The sequence below is a fragment of the Cetorhinus maximus genome, chromosome 29, assembly GCF_964194155.1.
Source record: "Cetorhinus maximus chromosome 29, sCetMax3.hap1.1, whole genome shotgun sequence".
In the NCBI taxonomy this organism is placed as follows: Eukaryota; Metazoa; Chordata; class Chondrichthyes; order Lamniformes; family Cetorhinidae; genus Cetorhinus; species Cetorhinus maximus.
Genome location: NC_135907.1, coordinates 17664284 through 17692120, shown reverse-complemented (window position 1 = coordinate 17692120; position 27837 = coordinate 17664284). Strand labels below are relative to the sequence as shown.

Sequence of the window (27837 nt, the reverse complement as noted above, 5' to 3'; positions counted from 1 at the left end):
GAGTTTGACTACGAGAACCCATCAATTCCTGTGATTTCTGACACTTGAATTAACTTGCAACTATTAGAATCATGAGAACTCTTTCCAACAAAAACCAAACAAATATAAAGTCCTTTCTAAACCAACCAACTCGGTAAAAAAGAATCTCACTTGCTGTGCTTTTGTTTAGACAGCAAGGAAAATTTGAAACTAGCCACGCTGCAGGCTTTTTGCGGGGGGGGGGGGACGTGCGGCAGTAGTTATAAAGAAAGGCAGGAAGGGATGGTGAAAGGCAGGACAAGGACACAAAATATCAAAACTCACCTGTGATATTTCCAGGCAAGGCAGCTTGCCAACTTGTGCTCCAGTGAACCCATACACCGAATTTGCGCTCACTTTCAGGGCGAGCTGACGACCATCAAGAACTTTTTGTTTGAATTGGTCCGTCTCTTTCTTTAGTTCTGCCTTTGCCCTTGAATATTGGGAGGTGAAGAAGTGATAATTAGAAGCACATTACTTCATTGTCCAGGAATTGGATGCCACAAAAGGTGTGGTACACTCTCCTTCCAACTCTGGCCCCTGGTTTGAATGTCAGCAAGCTGAAAATGTCACCTATTCCATATGAAGTGCACCCACATGGTAAGTGTCCAACATACAAATTGGTAAAATCACCCAAAGAGCCAACAAAATGGCTGGCATGGAAAATCAAAATGCCCAACCTTGTGCAAGGCGATGTCTTATTAATCACATTGTTAAGGTTTAATGGCAATTACATTGTCAAACAAGTGATGGTTTTGTATAAACTCTATAAATGGGGATAGCTGGGATACTGGTAGATTGGAGTAGTGTTGACTATGAACTAAGTCAATAAACTCTCTCCAGCAAAGAAATCAGCTTTGTTTTTGTTTTAACTTCACCAATTGGCATGGATCCAGTTAACATTACTCACCTGAGAATATTAATACAGCATATTAGAGAGTAGGTATTGATTTACTCCATACATGACACATACTATTCCTGACCTGAGAACACTTGATGCTCATACTGGTGCAAAATAGATTAATTTTTCTGCAATAATCAAGAATCAAAATTTGGTAGGAACATCAAACCAAGAACAGGCCATATAGCTCCTCAAGGCTGTTCCACCCTTCAATGAAATCATGACTGATCTGTGACCTAACATCATACACTTACCTTTATCCCATATCCCTTAATACCTTTGGTTAACAAAAATTCATCAATCCCAGTTTAAAATGAAAATTTATCTAGCATCAATTGCCATTTGTCGAAGTATTCCAAAGACCTGCCACCCTTTTTTTTTTGAGTGTAAAAGTGTTCCCTAATTTCACTCCTGAAAGGTGCGGCTCCAAATTTTGGATAATGTCCCCCTAGTCCTCCCCAACCTGCAGAAATAGTTTCTATCTACCCTACTTATTCCCCTTAATAGCTTCAGCACTTAGATCAAATTACACCATAACCTTCTAAATTGCAAGGAACAGAACCATAGTTTGTGAAATCTCGCCTCATAATTTAACCCTTGGATTCTGGTAAATCTACACTGTGCTCTCTCCAAGGCCAATGAGGTGTGATGCTCTGAACAGCTAACAGTTCTCAAACCCTAATCAGGGTTTTTTTCTCATCTCAGTCCTAAATTGTTGACTCCTTATCCTGACCCCTAGTTCTACACTTACACAGGCCAGGAGAAACAGCCGGTCAGCATCTAACCAGTAAAGCCCTCAAACATTTTATAGAATATCACTTTTCGTTCTTTTAAGCTTCAGGGAACACAAGTTTATTCCACACATTCTCTCCCATAACAACCCATTCCTCCCAAAAATCAATCTACCCTTTCAGGTAGTGTATTCTAGGTTATAATAACTCTCAGCATAAAAAACAAATCCCTCAACTCGCCTCTGGCTCTTTTGCCAGTTACTTAGGTCAATAGAGTAAAATTTGACCAAGCTGATCAGTGAGAAGATTTAACTGGATTTCAATCATTCCCAGTTCCAAAACAAATCTGATGATTACAGCTGCTGAATTAACAAATATATTATAACAAAAATTTGAGGCCGCTGTACTCACTTCTTCCTTGCAGACAGAAGGTTTTCCAAGATTTCTGGAAGTAAACCCTTTCGCACTGAAGCTTTGACAAATTGGTCACCTGTCGGAGTCTTAATGAACTGATCTGAAGAAAAACTTGAAGGGGTAAAGATAGAAGAGAAGAACAGAAAACAAACAAAAATATAATAAATAGAAGTTTTTCATTAAAGAAAATTGAGCCTCAATTTTATCACTACATTATTATTCCACATGTGTTTTGATATCACTAGCTAGGAATTCAAAGCCTCTAACATGCTCATGTTTTTGAGAGTGCTAGGCTTAGCAAGACATTTTCACTGCTTAGTGCCCCAAATGGCTTAGTAGAAAAATACGCTGCTTGCTGTGCTGCTGTAATATACAGGCCAGTTTGATTTTGGCCAAGTTAGCCAGTTTCAGACAGCATGACAATAGCACAGCTATAACAACTCAGGACTAGAGAACAGTAGAAGAGAGAAAAAAAAACAGGATTTCTACACCAATTGTCATTCGGTAGCTCAGAACTTGAGCATTACTGAAAAAAAAGACATGTCTAAGCTTTTCGTTTTGCACTCATCAGGACACGTCGCAAGAATATCAATTTAATGAGAAAGCAACAATTTATACTGTATGTGAAAAGCATGCTGATTGGTTGGCAAGTGGCATTGCCATGGAGAATACATCAGTGATGGTGACTGAGTTTACTGCCAAGCATTGTTTGAAATTTCAACCAGGCAACTTGATCTTGATTGATCAAGGCATTGGCCTGAGGAATGAGTCAACAAAAGGCTATCACTTATTTAGTTTAGCCGAAACACGCAAATATGCATGTTCTTGTGCCTTTTCTTTGCATATATTAATACACGGGCTCACAGTGTGGCATACTTACGAGTGTTGGGAGCTACATATGTTAATACACAGGGTCCTGTTCTTTGCAGGCAGAAAGAACATGTACACACTTTGCAATCAGCACTTTCTTCACATGCGGTATAAATTGTTGTTTTCCCCTTATATTGGTATTTTTATGAGGTGTCCTGATGAGTGCAAGACAAGCTTAGACATGTCTCTTTTTTCAGCAATTTCTACACCAGCGACAACTGCTGGAATTATTCTGTTTATGGCAATCAGTCACAGCCAGGATCAGACTTGTCAGTGATGGCGAATAATCACTCGCCATCAAGGATAATGCATGAAGAATGACTCCAAGTGAGGAAATTGAGTCAGTGCTTTCAGAAGCAACAGGGGGGAAAACAGCAAAAACCACGCAACTCTGATTAGGTCAGCAAACTAGATGGCTCGACAACAGAGAAATCTACCTAGGCCAGCTAAGGTTGCAACTCAGCCACCTGAATGATCATCACGTTAAGACAACATGCAACATACCAACTTTGTAAAGCTACACAACTCACTTGTATTTCTCTACAGCACCTGGCTTCAGCAGGGTGGTGTAACAGAGGTTATGTGCCATCATTATAGATGGATATAGGGAGGAAAAATCCAGAGTTGCAATAGGGACATCATAATACCTGTAGGAATAGAAAAGGAAAATGACACTTTATGAAGTGCAGAACACAATGGAGCCATTAAAAGCTATCTTGGATAAGACAGATGTTTGATGTTTTAAAAAGAAATATTAATGCTTGCACTAGATAGAAATGTTGCTTTGAATCCCATTCTTGCCCTTATGAAGACCGGGCACATGGAGCATGATGGTGGGCAGCAATTCACTTGACATCCCTCATGGACCGCCATACTGTCTCAACAGAGCTCCCACAATCGCTTGGCTGGCTAAAGCAAAACAGTAGCTGAGTCATAGAGATAGGATGGTTTTAGGTTCAATCTTGGCCCGAACACAGGTAGAGCTGACACGACTGGCCTCAGTATCTCCCCATTCCCCCAACACAAAAAAAAGGATTCCTGCGATTGATGATTACCCAGATAATCCTGCTGGAAGTCCTTATGCATGTTTTGGGTGAGGACATGATTGAGCTCAGGCTGTGTTGAAGGGGAAGCTAAGGTAAGCGCATGAAAGAAAGGAGTAGAAGGGTAGGCTGGTAGGTTGAGATAAGCAGAATGAGAGGAAATCGGACACAGACTAGTTAGTATGAACAATCTGTTTCTGTGCTGGTGGTCAAATGACATGGCAATGGTCAATTTTCAGGCTCACGTGAAGATTAACCATTTGGGCAGTGTATTGAGGCAGGCAGCGAAACCCTGTGAAACCATTTCTGTTTCTCCACACTTTCCATAATGGGATGAAAAAAAATTGCAATAACGCAAGAAATACAAGTAAGTATAGGCCTTGAGCCTCCTGTGCCATTCAAAGGATTATAGCTGATCTACCTCAACTCCAATTCCTGCCCTACCCCCACATCCCTTGATTCCGTCAGTGTCCAAAGAAATACCAATCCAGACCTTGAACTTATTCAATGATTGAGCATCCAGACGGTATAAAATTTCAAGAATCAAAACCATCTGAGTGTAGGGGCATTCAGTTCTTGACCTCATTACAGCCTTAATCCAAACATAGACAAAAGAGCTGCATTTCAGAACTGAGGTGAGAGTGACAGTCCTTGGTATCAAAGTAGCATTTGACTGAGTGTGGCATCAAGGAGCCCTGGCAAAATTGAAGTCAATGGGAATCAGGGGGAAAATTCTTCACTGGTTGGAGGCATACCTAGTAGAAAGGAAGGTGACTATGGTTGTTGGAGGCCAATCATCTCATTCTCAGGACATCATACAGGGGTTCCTTAGGGTAGTGTCTGAGACCCAAACATCTCCAACTGCTTCATCAATGACCTTCCCTCATCATAAGGTCAGAAGTGGGGATGCTCACTGATGATTGCGCAACTTTCACTGCCATTCGCCACTCCTCAGATACTGAAGCTGTCCATGTCCATATGCAGTAAGACCTGAATAACATTCAGGCTTGGGCTGATACATAGCAAGTGACAGTGACGTCACACAAGTTCCAGGCAACGGCCATCTCCAACAAAAGAGAATCTAACTATCTCCCCTTGACATTCAATGGCACTACCAGCACCGAATCCCCCACTACCAACATCCTGGGGGCTACCATTGACTAGAAACTGAACTGAACCAGCCATATAAATATTGTGGCTACAGGAGAAAGTCAGAGGCTGAGAATTCTGCAGTGAGTAACTCACCACCTGACTCCCCAAAGCCTGTCCACCATCTACAAGGCACAAGTCAGGAGAGTGATGGAATACTCTCCATTTGCCTGGATGAGTGCAGCTCAACACTCAAGAAGTGCGACACCATCTAGGACAAAGCAGCCCAATGGATTGGCACCCCAACCACCAACCTAAACATTCACTCCCTCCACCAACGCACAGTGACAGCAATGTGTACCATATATAAGATGCGCTTCAACAACTCACTAAAGCTCCTTCAACAGCATCTTCCAAACACCGCCTTCTGGTGGTAGAGGTCACAAGGGCAGCAGATGCATGGGAACACCACCACCTGTAATCCCCTCCAAGCCACACACATCCTGACTTGGAACTATATTGCCGTTCCTTCACTGTCACTGGATCAAAATCCTGGTGCTCCCTTCCTAACAGCACTGAGAATGTACCAACACCACACAAACTGCTGCAGTTCAAGGTGGCAGCTCACCACCATCTTCTCAGGACTAATTAGGGATGGGCAACAAATGCTGGACTTTCCAGCGACACCACATCCCACGAAAGAATCTTTTAAAAAGTAGTTTCTCCTCATCTCAGTCCAAAATGGAAGACCCCAGCGGATCTACATACTTGCATGCCAAGCGGAAGGCAGTCGTGGTTTTAAAATTCAGTATTAAGGACACAGAAGTTGGAGAATGGTACAGGAGAGTGCTTGGGTAAGTGCAGAAAGAAAAATCACTGTGATTATTGTTTAGCATGTCTAAGTTTCAAAAAGCATTTAGAGCCTCCATCAAATAAAATTAACCCCAAAGCAAATTTATACCGAAATGTACCCTTTAACTGGCTCGATGACAGTGGCACCAGTGTAGTCCTCTCCACCTTCTGTTTTGACCACAGGCATCACCAGGTCGTGTTTCATTGCCTAGCAACAGAAAGAAGATTAATACAGCAACTCAGTTTGCTACATCATCAACTCAGGAGATGCTTTGCAATTTTTACTTTCAACTAACAATTAATGTATTTTTAATGCAACAAAGATCATGGGGTGAATTCACAGGAACCTGCATCATTTTTACTTCTACACAACCTTGCACCAGCATAAAAAGCTTAAATTTATCATTTCTTGTAACAGTATTTGCAACCTGGTTGTCTTAGCATTACCACAACTTACATTTATAAAGCATCTTTGATGTCATAAAATGTGCTAGCCAGCTTCATTGGGGTTTTATCAAACAAAGTTTAACACTGAACCACAGAGATATTAAAATAGGTAACCAAACAATTAGACAGAGATGTAAACTTTAAGTATCTTAGAGGAGCAGAGTACGGTAGGGAGAGATTCCCAGAATTTTGAGCCCAGCAGCTGTAGGCATGGCCTCCAATGGTAAAGCAATTAAAAGCGAGGATGTGCCAGAATTTGAGGAACGTAGAGATCTTGATGGACCTGCAGGAGGTAATAGATGTAGGGATTGCAGAGGTCATGGAAGGATTTGAAAACAAAGGTGAGTGTTTCAAAATTGAGGCGTTGTTGAACTGAAAGCCAATGTAAGTCAGCGAGCACAGGGTGATGGGTGAATGAAATTTGGTGCGACTTAGGACATGGATGGCAGAATTTTAGATGAGCTCAAGTTTTGTAGCATGGAAGATGGGAGGCCGGGCAAGAGAGCATTGCAACAGTTAAGTGTAGATTTAAAGGCATAGATGAGGGTTCCACCAGCAGATGAGCTGAGGCAGGGGTGGACTTGGGAATGTTGCGGAGGTGCAATTAAGCGATCTTGGTGACAAGAGCAGATATGTAGTCAGAAGCTCAGCTCAGCTCAAATGGAGTTTGTGGCAGCAACAAAAGGCAATGACTTCAGTCTTCCAAATATTTAGTTGGAGCAAAATTCTGCTCAGCCGGCAGTGGATGTCAGTCAAGCAGTGTGACAATTTTGAGATCGTGGAAGGATCAAGAGAGATGGTGGTGAGGTAGAGCTGGATGTCAGCGTACATGTCCAACCTGACAATCAGATAATGCCACCAAGAAGCTACAGGTCAGTGTTAAACAGGGAGGAGCCAAGGGACGTCAGTTAACAGCGCGGGAGCAGGAAAAGAGGCCATTTCAGGTGATTCTCTGGCTATGACTGGATAGTTAAGAATGGAACCAGGCAAGGACAATCCCACCCAGCTAGGCGATGGATGAGAGGAGTTGAACAATGGTGCAGTTAAACCACGGCAAAGGCTAAAGGCAGGTCGAGAAGGCTAGACAAACTTCTCCATTTTAATAAATCAGGGCTGCCAATACTGAGTAATAGAACAGTTTCCACATTTTGCCCTTTGGTTCAGCATCAAGCTAGTTGCCAATTAATGATCACAACATTAGATCTTAACCATCGATCTCAAAATCAAACCCTTTTGCACCAAATACAGTCCATTTACAGCCAAAAAACAGGTGGGACATTCATTTTATTAATCTAGGCTGGATTTAAACATAGATCCCAGAAAAGAGAGGGCAATATTCAAGTCACACCACCAAGCAGCCTCTTGCACATATCAGATTTATTTAACTATACTTACAATTAGAACTCTCGACCAGTTTCACCTTGCGTCAAAATAATTGTTGCCAAAGTTAACCCCTGCCCCCGCCCCCCCATTCCACTTCACCAGCACCATAGAGTCATAGGGGTCTACAGCACAGAAAAAGGCCCTTCGGCCCATCGAGTCTGCGCCGGTCAAACAAGTACCTAACTATTTTAAACCCATTTTCCAGCACTAGGCCCATAGCATTGTATGCCATGACATCGCAGGTGCACATCCAAATACTTCTTAAATGTTATGAGGATTTCTGCCTCTACAACCCTTTCAGGCAGTGAGTTCCAGATTCCCACTGCCCTCTGGGTGAAAAAATTCTTCCTCACATCCCCTCTAAACCTCCTGCCCCTTACCTTAGATCTATGCCCCCTGGTTATATATCCCTCCACCAAGGGGAAAAGTTCCTTCCTGTCTACCCTATCTATGGCCCTCATAATTTTATACATCTCAATCATGTTCTCCCTCAATCTCCTCTGCTCCAAGGAAAATAACCCCAGTCTATCCAATCTCTCCTCATAACTAAAACTCTCCAGCCCAGGCAACATCCTGTTAAATCTCCTCTGCACTCTCTCCAGTGCAATCACACCCTTCCTATAATGCAGATTCCAGAACTGTACGCAATACTCTAGCTGTGGCCTAACCAGTGTTTTATACAGTCCCAGCATAACCTCCCTGCTCTTATATTCTATGCCTCAACTAATAAAGGCAAGTATCCCATATGCCTTCTTAACCACCTTATCTACCTGTCCCGCTACCTTAAGGGACCGGTGGGCATGCACACCAAGGTCCCTCTGATCCTCGGTACTTCTCAAGATCCTACCATTCATCGTGTACTCCTGTGCCTTGTTTGTCCTGCCCAAATGCAACACCTCATACTGATCTGGATTAAATTCCATTTGCCACTGATCATCCTATCTGACCAGCCTGTCTATATCATCCTGTAATCTAAAGCTATCCTCCTCACTATTTACCACCCCACCAATTTTCGTGTCATCCACGAACTTACTGATCAACCATCGTACATTCAAGTCTAAATTGTTCATATATACCACAAATAACAAGGGATCCAACACCGATCCCTGTGGAATCCCACTAGACACAGGCATCCAGTCACAAAAACACCCCTCGACCATCACCCTCTGCTTCCTGCCACTCAGCCAATTCTGGATCCAATTTGCCAAATTGCCTTGGATCCCATGGGCTCTTAACAGTCTCCCATGCAGGACCTTATCAAAAGCCTTGCTGAAGTCCAAGTAGGCTACGTCAAATGCATTGCCCTCATCTACACACCTGGTCACCTCTTCGAAAAATTCAATCAAATTGGTCAGACATGACCTCCCCTTAACAAAACCATGCTGACTGTCCTTGATTAATCCCTGCCTCTCCAAGTGTAGATTAATTCTGTCCCTCAGAATTGCTTCCAATATTTTGCCACCACTGAGGTTAGACTGACTGGCCTGTAGTTCCCTGGTTTATCCCTTCCTCCCTTCTTGAATAATGGTACCACATTGGCTGTCCTCCAGTCCTCTGGCACCTCTCCTATGGCCAGAGAGGTATTGAAAATTATTGCCAGCGCCCCTGCTATCTCCTCCCTTGCCTCACTCAACAGCCTGGGATACATTTCATCCAGGCCTGGAGATTTATCTACTTTTAGGCCTGCCAGACCACTTAGAACCTCTAAGTTCTCTGTCCTGCTTTCTACCATTAATTAGCACATTCCTTAGATAATATCACCACCTTCAACACCTCTTTGTCCTTTTGTCTGTGACATCTTTTGGTTATCTTCACCTATCACTGGCCCTCTACCCAGATCTACTTGTCCCACCCCACCCCCTTAAACCAGTTTATATTTCACCTCTCTTCTATTTTTACTTAGTTCTGTTGAAGGGTCATTCAGACTCAAAACGTTAACTGTGCTCCTCTCCGCAGATGCTGCCAGACCTGCTGAGTTTTTCCAGTTATTTTTGTTTTTGTTTTTTCACTAAGAACCTCCTCCCTTTCTATGCTAATTTCTTTAATTATATCACAGTCCTTCTGCCTGATTTCCATACCCATGTCATCCCTCTCACTTGTGAACACCGACACAAAGTATTCATTCAGAACCCTACCTACGTCTTCCGACTCCACACACAAATTACCACTATGGTCCTTAATGGGCCCTAATCTTTCCCTAGTTATCCTCTTACTCTTAATGTGCTTGTAAAATAACTTTGGATTTTCCTTTATTTTACCTGCCAATGCTTTTTCATGCCCCCTTTTGGCTCTCCTCATTTCCTTTTTAAGTTCCCCCTACACATTCTATACTGTTTTATTTATACTATTTATCCAGCATAGATCATTCACTATTGTTCGGTTAGTGCTGGGAACTAAATACCGGAGAAGTTCTTTATGCAACATGGAAGTTAGGTGGCGTATTCACTGAACAAATTACAGCTAACTAATGACTTAATTTAAAAGAGCATCGCTCTGATCCATACCTGTCGGAGCAACTGAGAGACCACTTTGATTTGCTGTCCTCGTGAGAGGAGATAGGGGAGGGGGACGCCCGTCACTCTGGCCATTTCCATGTAGTTAATGACACACATCAACTTCTCCAATAGCCGCAAGGGCAAGTAGGCATCCTTCAGGCAGTAGACGGCCAATCGTCTTCGTGTTTGCTCATTACCATTCTAAACCAAGCAGAATGATGAGGAGATGGGCAAAGTAGAAAACAAATGAAAAAAAGAAATAGATGTGACGACGAAAAAGAGAACAGGTGATACCTACAGTGCACAGATCAGAAAACTACCCATGTGTTGTAAAATTCACATTTAAAATTATTTAGTTACGCTTCAAGTGTAAAAGGTTAAACTACAATTAAAAATAAATCTTAACAATGTAGTTAAATTTGAAACTAAGCCGATGTGAGAAATTGGCCTTTAACCAATAAGCTAGATAAAAATATTTTTAGAAGATCCTATATGAACATTTATATGCAGAACTCTTCTCACTTACTGTAATGGTTTCTCTCTAAGTTGTGACTGCAATGTCAAGCAAGAGGTCCAGGCACACAGAGTTTGGGTGCAAGTATTCATGTGACTGATTGTAGGATGCCACAAAAGTTTCGCTTCAAGTGAAATATTTAAAGGCCAGCACTCAACAAATTCAGGGTTATTCAAGCCCACAGAAAACTTATGACATCTCCTACCTCCTTCTTCAGTCATTAGTCTAATTCCTAGCAGCTCAGCAAAGAAATGGTTCTCAAGCAAAATAAACCTATTGGGACGAATGCTGGTGCCTTGTTCAGAAATGAAATCTAACACTGGTCTATTCTGAAACTGAGTTAGAAGGATTATTTAGGAAAACCCCCACCCCAACCCAATATCATAAAATTCAATTCAAGAAACTTCAATTAAATTAAAGAATTAAGTTAAGCCGCCAAGAGATGGCACCACCTCTTTCCCCCACCCAGCAACATAGTCATCCAGCTACTGAATACCTGCAGGTCTGAGATGATTGAGTGCTGGACGTCTTCCTTCTGCTCCTGCAGAAAGTGGAAACTCACTGCGTTGAGTGTGTACGATCGCAGTTTGTAATCTCTTAGTAACACCTGACCAAAACAAAAGTTACGCAAGTTACTTCAAAGATGGAAAGTCAGTCAGCAATTCCCAAATAGGAAATGGCTTGCTTTGAAGTGTAGTCACTGATGTTTTATGAGCACCATCAGTAATAAGATGAATGTCAAGTTACTTGGCTTATCTTTCAGCGACGTTTATCAAGGGATAGATGGTTGGAGATCGTGACGCAGTGGGTAGTGTCCGTACCCCTGAGCCAGAAGCTCCGGGTTCAAGTCCCACTTCAGTGCTTGATGGCCACGGAAAATTCATAACACAGCCAAACAGGTTAATTATCAGCCTGTAAATCCTTCCAATACACCTGATGGTAGATGGTAAGAGCAGGAGAGTTTCCTGGTCAGCCATACTGCAGAAGGCAGTGGCAAACTACTACAGTTCACTCCCAAGCATAACCATGGACTAATCCATGAAAGTCCATGGTTGCCAAAGTGCTCTTAGGGCATGATACCTGAAGGAGATGATGTTGGTTAGGACACTGGGATAACTCCTAGTTCTTCTTTGAATAATGCCAAGTGATATTTTGAGAGGTCAGATGGAACCTCAGTTTAATGTCTCACTTGAAAGATGGCAACTCCAACAATGCAGTGCTCTGTCAGTACTGCACTGAAGTGTTAATGTGGATTATGTGCTCAGGTCCTGGTCTGGGCTTGAAGGCAGGAAACATGTGCAGGCCACTTAGCCTCTCAAACCTGTGTTAGAATTTAATGTGTGTGAAAAACAACTTCTTAATTGCATTGTTAAATGGTCTAGGTTAAATTTTAAGATTGTCCCCCACTAAAGAAAAAGAGTTACTCTGAAGGCCCTATTGAATCTATCAGTCATTTTAAACACGAGATTAGATCAACACTCAAATATCTAAACTCAAGGGGATACAAGCCAAGTATATGCCACCTGTCCTCATAATTTAACTTTTTAAGCTATGGCATAATTGTGGTGAAAGAGCACTGGACCCTTTTTCCTATTTCTTGCTCAATTCTGCATGCAGTGCTCCAGATGGGGCCTGAGTTAAGGCTCTGAAGCATCAGCTCCTCACTTCTGAATTACAATCGTTTTGCAATAAAGGACAACATTGCATTAGCTTTTGATTACTTTTGGTATCTGTGCACTGGCCTTTGGACACCCTTTACCTTACCATTAAGAAACATTCCAAAACATTCTTTCTTGGATCCAAAATGGATGACCTCACATTGTACTGGCTCTGTTAGCTTGCTGATTTAGTCTGTGCATGACCCTTTTTAACTTCCTCCTCCAATCCACACAATTTATTCTTCCTCCAAACTTAAGAATCATCTGCAAACTTGGATATATGACTCTCTATTCCTTCATCCAAGTCATCAATATGGCGAAAAGCTAAGGTCCCACTACAGATCTCTGGGGAACATAGTTTGTTTCATCTCATCAATCAAAGAGAATTTTATTTCTACTCTGTCTCCTACCTTGTAACCGACTATCAACCTATATCACATGGATGCCTCTAATTCCATGTTCTCTCCCTGCTGCTAATAATCATGAGTGAAACTTTATCAAATGCTTTCTGGAAGTCCATATAGACAACACTCTCCTATCTACCAAGTTAGTGATCTCCTTAAAAAATCTAGGCTAAATCTCAGCAGCAGGAGAATAAACAAATGATGAAAAACTCACTTTACCAAAGAAATGGATGGCCATGACAACTACTACAGTGTAATCCATGCACTTAATAGCTTTACACACCTGTAGGAGATCAAACTGCACTCTTCCTTCTATGTTGATCACTTTATTCTCTCGACGGCCCATTTGCCGAGACTGAAACGAAGAATCTCGGATTTTAGATTTAATGCTAGGAATACGACCCAGGAATGGGAATGTTGTCACCTGAAAAATAATACAAGTTTCTCTGATTGTTACATGATGATGGCTGTAAATCACAAGAACAGATAACACAATAATGTTGATGCATTTGTGTCCTTTACTACACGTGTGTCATTCAGGTCTTAACCAATACCCAAATTACTGAATCCTGCTAGTATTAGTCATGTTTCCCCGATCACAGTCTGGCATCTCAAAGACAGGAAGAGGAGTGTAATTTAGTATGCAATAGAATTATTTCACCTCTATTTTTTTTCTCATAAAATAAATCTTGAAAAAGGACTGTTTTGAGTGGCTGAATAAACATCAAATGGTGTATGCAGAACTACACAGAGCTTGGTCTCAGCTAGCTTCAATTTGGAGAGTTGGCGGGGTGAAAAAGAGAGAGATCAACTAGGTTTCCTATTTTTGACAACTATCCTGTAATATCTGCTATACATGGATACTGGTATCAAGGGGGCCACTTTTGGGCTCTGATGTGATGTCCTTCATGATCAGAAGCTCACTGCTGCCTCTCTGTTCACAATTAGCCACTTGGCTGAGTTATCAGATTACTGGTTCAAAAACAGAAAATGCTGGAAAAACTCAGCAGGTCTCGTAGCATCTGTGGAGAGAGAAACAGAGTTAACGTTTCGAGTCCATATGACCCTTCTTCAGGGACTCTTGGTCCCTGTCTCCCTATCCACTGACCCATCCATTAAATTTCTAATCTCAGGCACAAAGAGACAAATCAAAAATCTGTCATCTCTCAACAAGATGTAAAAGCAAACTGGCTGGGCAGTCATCACTGGATCTATATGGAATCAAAGAATGATGCAACACAGAAGACCATCATTTTGATCCGAAGTCCGTGTGTGCCAGCTCTTTAATAGAGTGGTCATTGCCCTATAAATTTTTTTCTCCAAGTATTTATCCAACTCTCTTTTGAATGTTACGATTGAATCTGCTTCCAACACCCTTTTAGATTGTGTATTTTAAATCAATTTTTAACAACTAGCCGCGTACAACAATGCTTCTCATATCATCTCTGGCTCTTTTGGAAATCACTTTAAGTCTGTGTCCTCTGGTTATCGATCCTTCGCCCACGAGAAACAGTTCTTCTGATTTACTCTTTTCAAAACCCTTCGTGGTTTTGAATATTGTTATCAAATCTCCTCTTAACCCTTTCTCTGCTCTAAGCAAAATAATCCCAGCCTTTCCAATCTCTCCACCCTGATACCACTTTCGTAAATCTTTCTTGTACTCTCTTCAAGGCTTTGCTGTCTCCTAGCAGCTGTTTAGGGATAGAAATGACAGAGGCTTAGGTAGCTGCCCTCCCTCACAACCACAGGCAGTGTGTGGTACTAGGAGAAAAACTGAAGGGTTTCTCCTTTACATAAAATTTACAGCACAGAAACAGGTCATTCAGCCCAACTGGTGCACACCAGTGTTTACATTCCACTCCTTCCATTCTACTTCATCTACCAACATATCTTTCTATTCCCGTTTCCCTCATATGTTTATCTAGTTTCCCCTTAAGTTATCATCTCGTGGCTACATTTTTTAAAAAAAATTGTCTTGAGGAAGTGTCACAGGGCTGGGAAGGTATAACAAACAATGACCAACCAACATCAGAAGGGCTACAACTCTCTTCCCGCCTGACGTCTTCAAAACATTAGAATTGGAAACACAGAAAGAATTGCTGCATTTATTTACAAGCAATGTCACAAGTTCAACTTAAGAATCAAAGAACAAATCATGTTACTCTCACTTACCTCTTATTGGTCAGCTCACAACAAACACTAGCAAAGGCTTACACCTCTCCTTTCAGTTAAGCAAGAGAGAAGGGCTTGCTTGATGAGTGAGAAGGCAAAAGTTTCAAAATCGATTTTCAGTTCCCCTATAAACTACGATCGCCCTCAATTGTAACTTTCAATGCTGAAGATTAATTAAAAATTATTTACTCTCGTGTCTATTTAGGCCAGGCTTCAGGAAGCCAGATTCCACACAGCCATATCCAGCTTCCTTAACCACAATGGCAGCATTGCAGAAATATTGGATACGAAAGTTGTTACAAAGACAAGAAAACCTGACTTGTAATGTAAAATCAGGGCCAGCTTATGGAAGATGCTCTATTGAAATCCACACTAAACAAGCAGGAACAGGAAAGTGGCTCAGAATGGGCTGTCATATTTACCTTGAGTGTTTGCGCCCGGTTGATCAAGTATGGCAAGTCAAAGTTCTGAATGTTGTATCCAGTAATTATATCAGGATCAGCCACTCGGACAAACTCTGACCAAGCCTAGAAAGAGAAAAAACATCAATCTTAACAAGCCTTTTATATACAGGTCAAGTATACTTTATCTGTAAATCTGAAAACCAAACATGTCAAAGAGCCGTACTTTTTAATGAACCTCATCGACCTTTAGCGCAGGAAGCCTAGTTGTTTGTCTGCACTGTTTACCTTATGATATTTGCAGTGAACATGTCAAAAAGAAACTTATTAGAAGTACCCTGTATTTAGTATTCAATAGCACATCTTACTTTTCTAGCCATTTTATTTACGTCAGGCTATAGCAATCCTAGGCTTAGACTATTGCAATGTAAGCAGGTCTAGGCATAAACACAGTATCTGACAACCAAAGTTATCTGAAATTCAAAACGCAGTTGGCCCTAAGGGACTCGGATAAAGGATACTCGACCTGTATGTAACATTTATTCCAAACTGTAAATCAACACAAAATACTTGAATGCTGGAAAAGTGAAACAAAAACAAAATGCTAAAAACTTCTGAAGTTGTGCAGAGCAGCTGTGGAGAAAAGAGGCAAGTTAATGATTCTGGCACCACTCAGGATGTTCTGACTCTTCCCCAAAAAGCTGCTGAGGCTGGAGGTGGGGGCGATGGGGTGGGGCGGGTGAGGGTGAGGGTGGGGTCAACTGACCATTTCAAAATGGAGATTGATAGATTTTTGTTAGGCAAGGGATATGGAACTAAAGCAGGTGAATGCAGTTAAGATACAGGTCAGCCTTGATATAATCGAATAGCGGAACAGGCGAGGGGCTGAATGATCTCCACAGTTGTTGTGCCCGACTTGCTCAGTGTTTCTAGCATTTTCTACTTTTAATGTACATAACCACATGTCACTGAAGGTTGTGTTTAGTCACCCCATCACTGACAGCAAGGCTGAGATCAAGAGCTAGCCGAGTGTTAAATCATGCATGTGACCCTTTCCATCTAGAACATGTTAGAACATAAGTTTACTGAAAGAGCTGGGCGGGGGGGATAAACATGACAATTATTTCAAAAACGTTCAGACATCTGAGTAATTTGTGTTTAAAATCACAATATGCCCTCTATTTAAAACCATTATCTCAAATAACAAAAACCACCGGATATACATCTGGACGTATCGCTGAGGAGACTGGTGATGCTGAAAACTCATTTCAAGAGTACAGAGGCTATTTTGTGTTAGCACGTGGGGTGTGATTTTTCAACAACAGATTTCAATCAACTGGAAGGTCATGGAGAGAAGGAACAGACAGCACAGTCACCAAACAGCCTGACTTACACACTACAGGTCATCTGCCTGCATCGTTTCTCAGCTGAGGAATGGGCAGTGATCCTACAGGAGCCTAACAAAAAGGAGAAAATAACTCAAACTCACTTAAGCATGGTGCCAAACAGTGATGCTAGAGTGACTTTACAGCAAAACTAGTTATCTGGTTGATGAATGATAGAACACAGAATTTTACAGCACAGAAACAAGCCATTAGACCCAACTGGTCCATGCTGGTATAGGTTGCACAGGAGACTCCTCCCATCCTACTTCATCTCACCCTATCAGCATAACCTTCTATTCCTTTCTCCCTTGTATTTATCCAGCTTCCCCTTAAAATGCATTAATGCTACTCACCTCAACCACTCCATGTGTTAGCGGGTTCCACATTCTCACCACTCTCCGGGTAAAGGGATTTCTTCTGATTTCTTGATTGGATTTATTTGTGACTATCTTACATTTATAGTCCCTAGTTTTGAACTCCCTTACAATTGGAAATATTTTCTCTGTCTATCTTACCAAACCCCTTAACAACTTTTTTTAAAAATCAGGTCACCCTCAGCCTCCTCTTTTCTAGAGAAGGGTCCCAGTCCATTAAGTCAAAAACCACCACTGGGATTTGGTTCCACTGGTAACTCATCCTAGCAGCTAAGTCTGAACAGAGCGCATCAGCAAACTTCTGACCATGAAGAACATCAAATCCAAAAGTGCCCCTTCCCCACCCACAACCCTTTATCCCAGCATTCACATATGGCAACTTCAAGCAGGTGTCAAAGGGCAGCTGGCAGAAGTAGGAAGCTTAGCTGATCTTTATCCCCAAGACCCCATCTATCCCCCACCCTTCTGGACTGAAACCAGGTGAGACCAGGCTCTATGTAGTTCTGCATCACGCCAAATGGTGTATACTGTTAAGTCATTCAAACAATCCATTATCCAAATTTATTTTCTAAGAAAAAAAAAGCAGGGGGAAAGTATTTCTAGTGTAAACTAAACTTATTCTTAACAAGACCTCAGCTTTTACTTCAACTGAAAAACCAACAATTGCATTAACTTGCCTTTGCCTGCTGAATCAACATAAATTTCCTGTGATGTTACAAACTGCATAGACTATTACTGGGAGCTGACAGGAAGCATGTTGCTAGGAGTGATATTGTCAATAAAAAGTAATGGTTCTCCATTTTGTAATATTCATACTAGGACATGGGCAAAACAAGCAAGGTCACATATATTGCCCATACATTACCAAGTGGTTTAAGTGGCCTCTTCAGGGGTTCACTATGTCGCATGGATAGCATCAAGTGTAGGCAACACTGGGCAGAGATGATAGATTCCCTTCCCTGAAGAGGATTAGTGAATAATTCAACAACTTCCATGGTCATTTTTTACTTCCGGTGATGGACCACAAATCACCAGGTTTCCTGAATTCAATTTCACTGCTGGTCTTGGTGAGATTTGAATCTACATTCTCTGGGTCATTGGTCTACAGCTACAACTACCACACAACCATGCATTCAGAACCAAAAAAAAGTAAGTTACAGAAACAAAAATATACTGACCAAGAAACAGGCCAGTTTCCCCACCTCCCCCGAATGGAACAAAAGTACCAAGGGTGAGGTTGTGTACACTCAGCGAAGCGTGGAGCAACCTCCCCCACCATGCAATTATGACTGATTATCATACTGGCTGGTTGAATCTAAAAGTGGAGAGGTTTGAGATACAAAACCGCAAAAATATTTTTTTTTAAAGTTTTTACATAAATTTATCTCTTCGTTCAAGAATTCGCTCACCATTAAAATCTGCCTCTTGGGGGGACTAATCAGCTCTCCATCAGTGCATTTTATATATATATATATATATATATAAAATATATATAGTTATCGAGAAAGCTTCAAGTGCAAAGCCCATTCTGCAGGGCAGCACCGAAGTTACAAAAAGCAAAACGTGCAAACTATTTCCCTTCACCGACCCCCCCCACCCCAACACCATCTCAAAGCTTGGAGGCTAAAGGCATCACCAGGTGCAGTGTTAACCCACAAATATCAGGTTCAACACACAGTACTGAGTTAGCTATGCTTGGCCTCTGCTCTTCTGAGTGTCTGTTGTGACAGCCCACTCTTGTTTGACTCCAAACTTTGCAGGTTCAAGTCTCACTTCAGTGACTTGAGCTCAGAATTCAGGTTGACAGCAGTGCAGTGCTGAGGAAGGGCTGCGCTGTTGGAGGTGCCTCTTCTTGGATAACATTAAACCGAGCACCCCACACCACGTCCCCTCCCCACCTCTCAAGTGGACATAAAAGATCCCACGGCAGTATCTGAAGAAGAGCAGGGGAGTTTTTTTCCAGTTTACCAGCCAAGATTTATCCCCCAACCAACTTCATCAAAACAGAATGTCTGACCATTATCTCAATGCTGTTTTGTGAAGCCCACTGTGCATTTTCTTCATTACAACAATTGCTGCATTTTAAAACTACCTGGCAGAAAATCGCTTTAGGATGCGCTGAGATGATATATAAATACAAGTGTTAATCTACTCCTCCTTTAAGAGAAAACATTGCTAGGAATTCACACTGCTAGCCAGTGACATCTGCTGGAAAGTGCGCACGTCGATGTAATGTGCTCCCATGTAGTCAAATGACTTGACGATAACTCATGTGAAAAGAATAGCACAATTTGGCTGATGCCTCAGAAACCATGCTATGATGAAAGTCAGGGCCTTTGGGGAGGAAAAGTGAAGATAATTAAACCAAAGCTGTGCAATTTTTTTAAAATAAAATCAACGGTAGTTGGATGCACAGTAATGAGAGTCACTTCTGATTTCAGCAATAACGTTTTGAACAAAGCAGCAATTCCATCCTCAAAGGGAAACTACACCTTGGGCTGGGCACAGCAGAAGAAAATTTATCGGAGGACTGTGGGATCTGGGCAAAAATCTCCAAAGGTTCTCCAATCCTGATGCTGCACTTGTACTTAGCCCCCATCACCTTCCATCCCAGCGCAAATACCTTCAGCAGCTCGTTTTCCTTCTCAAAGCACAGGACCTGTGAGCCCACGATGCCGGCGCAAGACCGAAGTGTGAAGACATTACGGATGAAGGGGTCCTTTTCACCCTGTTGTAGCACCATGTTAGCAATCTGTATCACAGGGTCCTTGTCAGCCTCTGGAAAAATACCTTAAGAAAAAGAAAAGCAAAAATTAAAAAGAGGGACAACTGGAACCAAAAATAATGATTAATTGTTGCATTGATTTAACATCCGAAAGAGGGTCAAGAGTAAGCAATCATATCCACAAAGCAAATATTCTCTTAAGTAGTCATTAAAATTTCTCTTAGGATCTAACAAATCATCTGACTACATGGTTCAGGAGGTGGAACACTATGCAACGATGTAGCAATCCACAGTGACGGGGAATGCTGTGATGTAGATTTCACAGTGACGGGGAATGCTGTGATGTAGATTTCACAGTGACGGGGAATGCTGTGATGTAGATTTCACAGTGACAGGGAATGCTGTGATGTAGATTTCACAGTGACGGGGAATGCTGTGATGTAGATTTCACAGTGACGGAGAATGCTGTGATGTAGATTTCACAGTGACGGGGAATGCTGTGATGTAGATTTCAGTGACGGGGAATGCTGTGATGTAGATTTCACAGTGACGGGGAATGCTGTGATGTAGATTTCACAGTGACGGGGAATGCTGTGATGTAGATTTCACAGTGACGGGGAATTCTGTGATGTAGATTTCACAGTGACGGGGAATGCTGTGATGTAGATTTCACAGTGACGGGGAATGCTGTGATGTAGATTTCACAGTGACGGGGAATGCTGTGATGTAGATTTCACAGTGACGGGGAATGCTGTGATGTAGATTTCAGTGACGGGGAATGCTGGGATGTAGATTTCACAGTGACGGGGAATGCTGTGATGTAGATTTCACAGTGACGGGGAATGCTGTGATGTAGATTTCACAGTGACGGAGAATGCTGTGATGTAGATTTCACAGTGACGGGGAATGCTGTGATGTAGATTTCACAGTGACGGAGAATGTTGTGATGTAGATTTCACAGTAACGGGGAATGCTGTGATGTAGATTTCACAGTGATAAAGAATGCTGCGATATACATGTGTACCTGCATTATAAGACCGTACAGGAAACAGGGGCAGAAGACGACCATACGTCCCCACGTCCCCTCAGGCCTGCTTCACTATTCAAGAAGGCCATACTAAACTTCAACTTCACCACTTTGCTGTCATATCCCCATATCCCTTTGATTCCCTTGGAGGCCAAAAATAAAAATCATCTTTCACAGTGTACACAGAAGATGCCAAGTGATGGATCAGGGATTGACCCGCCTCCCCACCCCCAGGCAAGCGAGAACACATACGCACACACATGTATGGTAGAATCATCCAGCCCACGAAGTGGCCATTACATAGTTATACTGGCAGGTGCTTGGTAGAAAATCGGCTGCTTTTCCCATCAGCTAGAGTAAGGCCCATATCACAAGCGGACTGTACAAAATTGGAAATGGGGCTGCTGGGGAAAAATGGACATACACATTTTTTCCAGCTCCCCACCTCTTTCATCTTTATTTTTTCCCTTTCTAACACAAGAACCATTTTACACTCTTTTATCAGGGAAAAACATGCATGAGGGAGGCAGTCCAAATGCATGCAAAGAAAAACAAACTCTCTCAGTGAAACAGACTCTCTCATGCAAATCATTTATGAATTTTTTCTTCATACTGCATCAAATCAAGCCATGGCAAAAGTCTCTGTTCTACGTCTGAGTATTTCTTGTTAAAGGTACAAATGGAGGTTATGCTGTGCTAGTTCTTTGTTACAGGAATCCAAAAATTACTGGGACAAGGGGGTTTATTTCATCACCTGGCACTGTTTCTTCCCCTCATTCAAATATTTATTCAAAAATACTAAGTCATACAGATCAGATTCTCTCAGGTCCAACCCAAGTCTGTGCTGGATGAATGGATCTCTGTCAGGTTAGTGATAATGGGGTGGGGGCGAGGCTACAATTGGTTACATTGCCACTACAGTTGGGAAGACTGGGAATGAGAACTGAGTCAAGGTTCCCATTTCTCACCTATGCTGCAAACTGCATTTCAATGAACATCAGATGAAGGTAAGGTTCAGAGTGCCTGTAATTCCCCTAAAGATACAGTAGTACTGTCTGCATTCACACACAAAGAATGGCCACATCAGCAAGGCACCCAAAGGCCACTGATGACCACGGACAGTACTAAAGGAGGGAACGAACTTGGGGAAAGAATTTTTTTTTTTAAGAGCATGTACATTTACGGGTCTGTTTTCCTCCACTAATACACACAAAATGTCAGCACAAGTATGAAATGAGTTAATATTAGCTCCTGGAGGAAAATACACCATACTGATCCCAATCATTCAAAACATTTTAAATGAGGTTTGAAAAGAACAAATATTTGGTTGTAGAATTTATTAAACATACCCTTTCTGCCAGCACACTCTATGTCAAAACTCAGCACTCGAAGTGGAGGGATTTTCTGCCACTCGCCCTCGGCAGGATGGCTGATGAAGTCCGTCCAGGCGACGTCCACCTCAATCTGTGCCAAAGTCACCTGTATGACACAGCAAAAATTAAAGAAAGGCTATTCAGTTAGTGAACGTAATGCTTAATGTGCAACTTTTCCTTTTTATTCATTTTCCAAGGTGTAGGTGTAACTGGTGAGACCAGCATTTATTGCCCATGCTGAAGTGCCTTGAGAAGGTAGTGGTGAGCCGCCACCTTCTTGAACTACTGCAGTCCAATTGATGAAGTGTTGTTGGTTGGAGAGTTCTACGATTTTGACCTCAGCGACAATGAAGGAACAGCAACATATTTCCAAGTTGACATGGTGTGTGAGACTTGGAGAGGACTTGGAGGAAAACCTTGGAGCTGTTGGCGTTCCTAAGCAGCTGCTCCCCTTGCCCTTCTATTTGGTGAAGATCACAGGCTTGGTTGATACTGGCAAAGTTACTGCAGTGCATCCAGTAAGTAGTATACATTGCAGCCAACATTCCCTCTAAACTGTTCATGTTATATTAATTGGATTGTTATGGTTAAGGGTAAACAGGTGGAAGATATCGATTAAGCATCTTGAGAACATATGAAAAGGGATTGCTGGGACACTGTTGGTTGGGATGCAGAGATATGCAATGCTGCATTCTGTAAATAAACCTATCGAGAAAGGAAACAAAAACAGAAAATGCTGGAAAAACTCAGTAGGTCTAACAGCATCTGTGGAGGGAAAAACAGAGTTAACGTTTCGAGTCTGTATGACTCTTCTTCAGAGCTCTGATGAAGAGTCATACGGACTCAAAACGTTAACTCTTTCTTTCACTCCACAAATGCTGTTAGACCTGCTGAGTTTTTCCAGCATTTTCTGTTTTTGCTTCAGATTTCCAACATCCGCAGTATTTTGCTTTTATCAAGAAAAAGATATGTGTCTAGAATCATACTTCACCATCTGGCTCGGGATCCATTTAACTTGAGCTGCGCAGATGCACAGCTGCAGCGCAATCAGGAATGTGCCACACAGGGGACAAGCAGGCCATCCATCAATCATAAAGGGACCACGCAGTGCGAGAAACAGGCCATGCCTTAAAGAGAACATTAAAGAGAACATTGATTGCAGCCACTACAGACCACAGAAGTTGCTGGGTTTCATTTCTTGTTCATGCTGAATGAACTAATGGCACCAGTTGGGGTCCTAACCTCTGTGGGCTGCTGCTACTACAAAACTTTCCAAGGCACCTCACAGCTGTATAATCAGAGGAAAACTGAAACCAAGGAAAAATCAATGGAGGTGGAATTGAAAGAAAAAGTGTTAGACTGGATTGTTATTCATATAGGAAGTGCTTGTGCAAGGACGTTAGGAGAGAATAGAATGGGGTTCCACTGTTAAGCCGTAACTAGTCAAACAGCCTGCCACCGATCACTGTCTATGCTCACAGATAAAAAATGATCAATTACCTAGGTGAAGCTCCAGAAAACTGCTGGCACAAACAGAAGAGAACTACTGCAGGAGGGGAGAGTGGAAAAACAGCAAACAATACGTAACTGCCCTCTTTACCAGTTGTGGCCATATGCTCATTTCTTTAAAATGAGGGCGGTTTAAAAGGTGCAAAAGTCATGAGAGAAAATGAAACAAAATGCAAAATACTGCAGGTGCTCGAAATCTGAAATAAAAACCAGAAAATGCTGGGAACATTCAGGTCAGGCAGCATCTGTGGAGAAAGAGTGTTTCTTGAACTGATCCACTGATTGATGCTAGTATTTTCTATTTTTGATGAGAGAGAATGATATGGGCAGGTGTTCCAGCTACTTCAGACACCAGCGTATTTAGGGAATTAAAATAGAATCATACCTCTCTCAGCCTGTTGACTCTATGACTCTATAACAAAGTACTTCCTAAAATGAGTGTCCAGAGTCACATGGGTTCAATAACAAAGGTTTCTCTTTTGGTCGCGATCTGAGGCCCAGAATTTCATTGGTGTATAAAACTAAATGATATAGAAGAGCATCTTCAAACCACTGTGGGTTTTAACGACCGTCATAAACATGCAAAACTTATTTTAAATTATAATAATTGAATCAGCAACATGCAATCCGAAGAAGCAGGGCACCAACAGGAGGCCACACACAAAAAGGGAGAGCAAACATGGGACAAGAGCAATGCACTACAGCTTTATTTTCTGGTTTGTCCTCTTTGAATTTTGTGAGCCCGAAAGTTTGCAAAGGATTGTTTTCACCAATGAACCAATTGCAAATCAGATCTGTTAGCATCAACAATTTGAGATGTACATAAATTAAAGAGAGCAGGGGTTTTAGGTGTGGTCTAACATTAAAGATAGACCTCTCAACAGTGAAATCATAAAACACTTCTACACACAAAAGGTGGTAGAAGTTTGGCACTTTCTTTTGCAAATGGCAATAGGTGCAAGATGAATTATTCATTTTAAATCGGAGATTGATAAGTTTTTTGTTAACCAAAGTTACCAAGGGATATGGGGCAGATGCGGGTGCGTGAAGCAAGGTCTCTTTGAATGCCAAAACATGTTCAAGGGGCTGACTGGCTGTTCCTGTGGCCTCTGAAGCTCTGTGGTACATGTCTATAACTCTGGGCACAGTGGTAAATGATTATTTAAGTCAGTCCCTATCCACATCCATATTATTTAGTGCCCAAAATGACAAATTTGATCAACTTCAGCCATGGATCAGATAGTAGCACCCTCACATTTGAGTCACGAGGTTCTGGGTTCAAGTCCCACTGCAGAGAATTGAGCACAAATCTGGGCTATATAAATACAAGTTCTTCTGAGTATTGCTGAGAGAAAATAATTGTTCAGTTTAGCCCGATGCCACATGACAAGCAGAAGCCCTACTATGACACTTTAAAACATTCCTGCATTTCCCAAGGCTTTATGTTAGAGGATCTGCGTTTTCAGCTCTCCAAAAGGCTTGGCAAAGTCATGCTTCGAAGAGGAGGGCTAGCCTTCCAGGAATTACTGTATCAGGCTAGAAGAATGCAAGTTCTTAAAAGATTAACTCCGTTCCATACCCCTCTAAAAATACAACCCAACTAGTCTTTTATCGAACACACCTTTCTGGGGTTGTCCCTTGTTGTAGTAGAGTTTCCTGGTGTCTGTTCTTCCCTTAACAAGTACTTTCCAGCAGGCAATTCTATCCAGTTACAGCCAACAACATCACTGTCCACCATGAATCTTCAAAAAATATTGCAGGAAAGGGAGAAAAATGCAAGATTTAAAGAAAAATTATATTCAATCTTTTCAACAGTGCCCTTCCACACATCTGCACACACTGTGGGCTCAGAACCTGCCCGACTCAACGAAAAAACACCTTGAGGCCTGTGTAATACCAAGTACAGTAGTGGATATGTTTGTGTTAGCACCTTTTTCCCACCAAATGTGATTAAAAGACCAAATGGAACCAATATTTGTTTCAAAAACAGGCATGATGTAAAATGCCTGAAGTTTCCTCTAAGCAACACTGATAAATAGCTAAATATAGGTGAGAGCAGAGAACACAAGAGGGAGACATCTGCAGTTAGTCGTTTGCGTGCAAACACATCGCATTTCAAAGCAGAACAAACAGCTAAATGAATGGTCCAAACAGGCCAGCTAATTGGAAGTTGTTTAAAGGCCCGACCTTGCCTGAAATCAGCAGAGCTGCTTAGATCGGTAAATACAGAGAATTAATGAAGTGTAAAGAAATTATTGAACTACCTGAGATAGCCAGCATTACATTACGAGCAGTGCTTCTGAAATCAGTTATGGTCATGGCACATGGTTAACGCTATTTAAACGATATAAGCAGCTGACCGTGCTAAGTGTAGACAGTGTAAATGGAACTGTACCCATTTTGTCACTAGTGGAACCTGTGCCATTTCTATGGCTCACAGATAACCCCTATTGGCAAAAGCCCAATATTACAAGCAACAAAACACAGCACATATCAAACACATTTAGACTATTATGCTCCCTCACCCAAAAGAAAAGGTTTACAAAAGAAAGTGGTAGATTAAGTTCAATGCGAGAAGTGTGAAGTAATTCATTCTGGTAGGAGGAACTTGGAGACAATTTAAGATAAATAAGGGCATAGAGTACAAGAGCAAGGAGGTGTTATGTTGAACTTGCATACGACAATGGTTTGGCCACAGCTAGAATACTGCATCCAGTTCTGGGCACCACACTTTAGGAAGAATTTACTGAAGTCATTGCAGTGAGTGCAAGAAAGATTCACAAGAAAATGGTTCCAGAGATAGGGAACTTCAGTTATGAAGCTAGATTGGAGAAGTTGGGCCTGATTTCCTTGGAGAAGGCGGCTGAGAGGAGATTTGATAAGTATTCAGAATCATGAGGGACAGAAAGGGAGGAACCGTTCCCACTCATGAAAAGACTGAGAATGAGTGGACACAGATTTCAGGTAATTGGCAAAAGAAGCAATGGCGACATGAGGAAAAACATTTTCATGCAGTAAGTGGTTAGGATCCGAAATGCACTGCATGAAAGCGTGGTGGAGGCCGGTTCAATCGAGGCATTCAAGAGGGAGTTAGACTGTTATGTGAAAATGAAGAATGTGCAGAGTTATGGGGAGAAGGTGGGGGAATGGTACTATGTGAATTTCTCACTTGGAGAGCCATTGCAGACACGATGGGCCAAATGACCACCTTCTGCATTGTAACAATTCTGTGAAACAGCTATTGACTACTCATTTGTTGGCCATGGTTCAGTTCAGCATCGTCACCTGAATCAAAAGATGGCGGTTTCCAGTCCCACACAAGAGACCTGTGCATATAATCCAGGCTGACACGCCCAATGCTGTACTATGGAGCACTATACTGTCTGAGGTGGCGTCTTTCAGATGAGAAGTTAAGCCAAGGCCCGTCTGCCCTCTCAAGTGGACCCATAAAAGATCCCACGGCATTATTCAAAGAAAAGGGGAGGCATTCCTGGTGTCTTGGGTCAACATTGATCCTTGAACCAACACCACCAAAAAAACATCAAGTCATTTCTTTCATTGCTGTTTGTGGGAGCTTGCTGTGCACAAATTGACAGCCATGTCTCCTACATTACAAAAGTGACTACATTTCAAAAGTACTTAACTGGTTGTAAAGTGCTCCAGGATGTCCTGAGGTTGTAAAAGATGCTATATAAATGGAAACTGCAGAGAATGACTAAAAGGTTAATTAGGAGAAAGAAATTAAGACTATGAGAGGAAGCTAGCTAGAAAAGTAAAAACAGTTAGCAAGAGCATCTTCAGGTATTTAAAAAGGAAAAGAGTAAATAAAGTGAGTGTTGGTCCTCTAGAGAGTGAGAATGGAGAATTAATAGTACAAAATAAGGAAATGGCGGATAAAATAAACAAATATTTTGCTTCTGTCTTCATGACAGAGGATACAAAAACATTCCAGTAACAGCCATAAAACAAGAGGTGGAAGGAGAGGGGGACTTGGTGAAATTACAATCACTAGGGAAGCCTTACTGAGCATGCTGTTGGAACTGTGGGCTGAC

The 27837-nt window shown here is 41.9% G+C and overlaps 1 protein-coding gene across 6 annotated transcripts in view; it reads right to left on the bottom strand.

The window, feature by feature from the left end:
• The window catches only part of pold1 (polymerase (DNA directed), delta 1, catalytic subunit), a 112887-nt gene that overhangs the window by 70122 nt on the left and 14928 nt on the right, over window positions 1-27837 (bottom strand). For all 6 annotated transcript variants that reach the window (XM_078531716.1, XM_078531718.1, XM_078531721.1 and 3 more), the window contains 11 exons: window positions 25407-25527; window positions 22253-22382; window positions 19775-19941; window positions 15414-15518; window positions 13103-13243; window positions 11254-11364; window positions 10253-10444; window positions 6038-6126; window positions 3465-3581; window positions 2062-2175; window positions 304-451 (listed from right to left, as the gene is read on the bottom strand). In XM_078531716.1, the coding sequence (XP_078387842.1) occupies window positions 304-451; window positions 2062-2175; window positions 3465-3581; window positions 6038-6126; window positions 10253-10444; window positions 11254-11364; window positions 13103-13243; window positions 15414-15518; window positions 19775-19941; window positions 22253-22382; window positions 25407-25527 (1435 nt within the window). The remainder of the gene's footprint in view (window positions 1-303; window positions 452-2061; window positions 2176-3464; window positions 3582-6037; window positions 6127-10252; window positions 10445-11253; window positions 11365-13102; window positions 13244-15413; window positions 15519-19774; window positions 19942-22252; window positions 22383-25406; window positions 25528-27837) is intronic.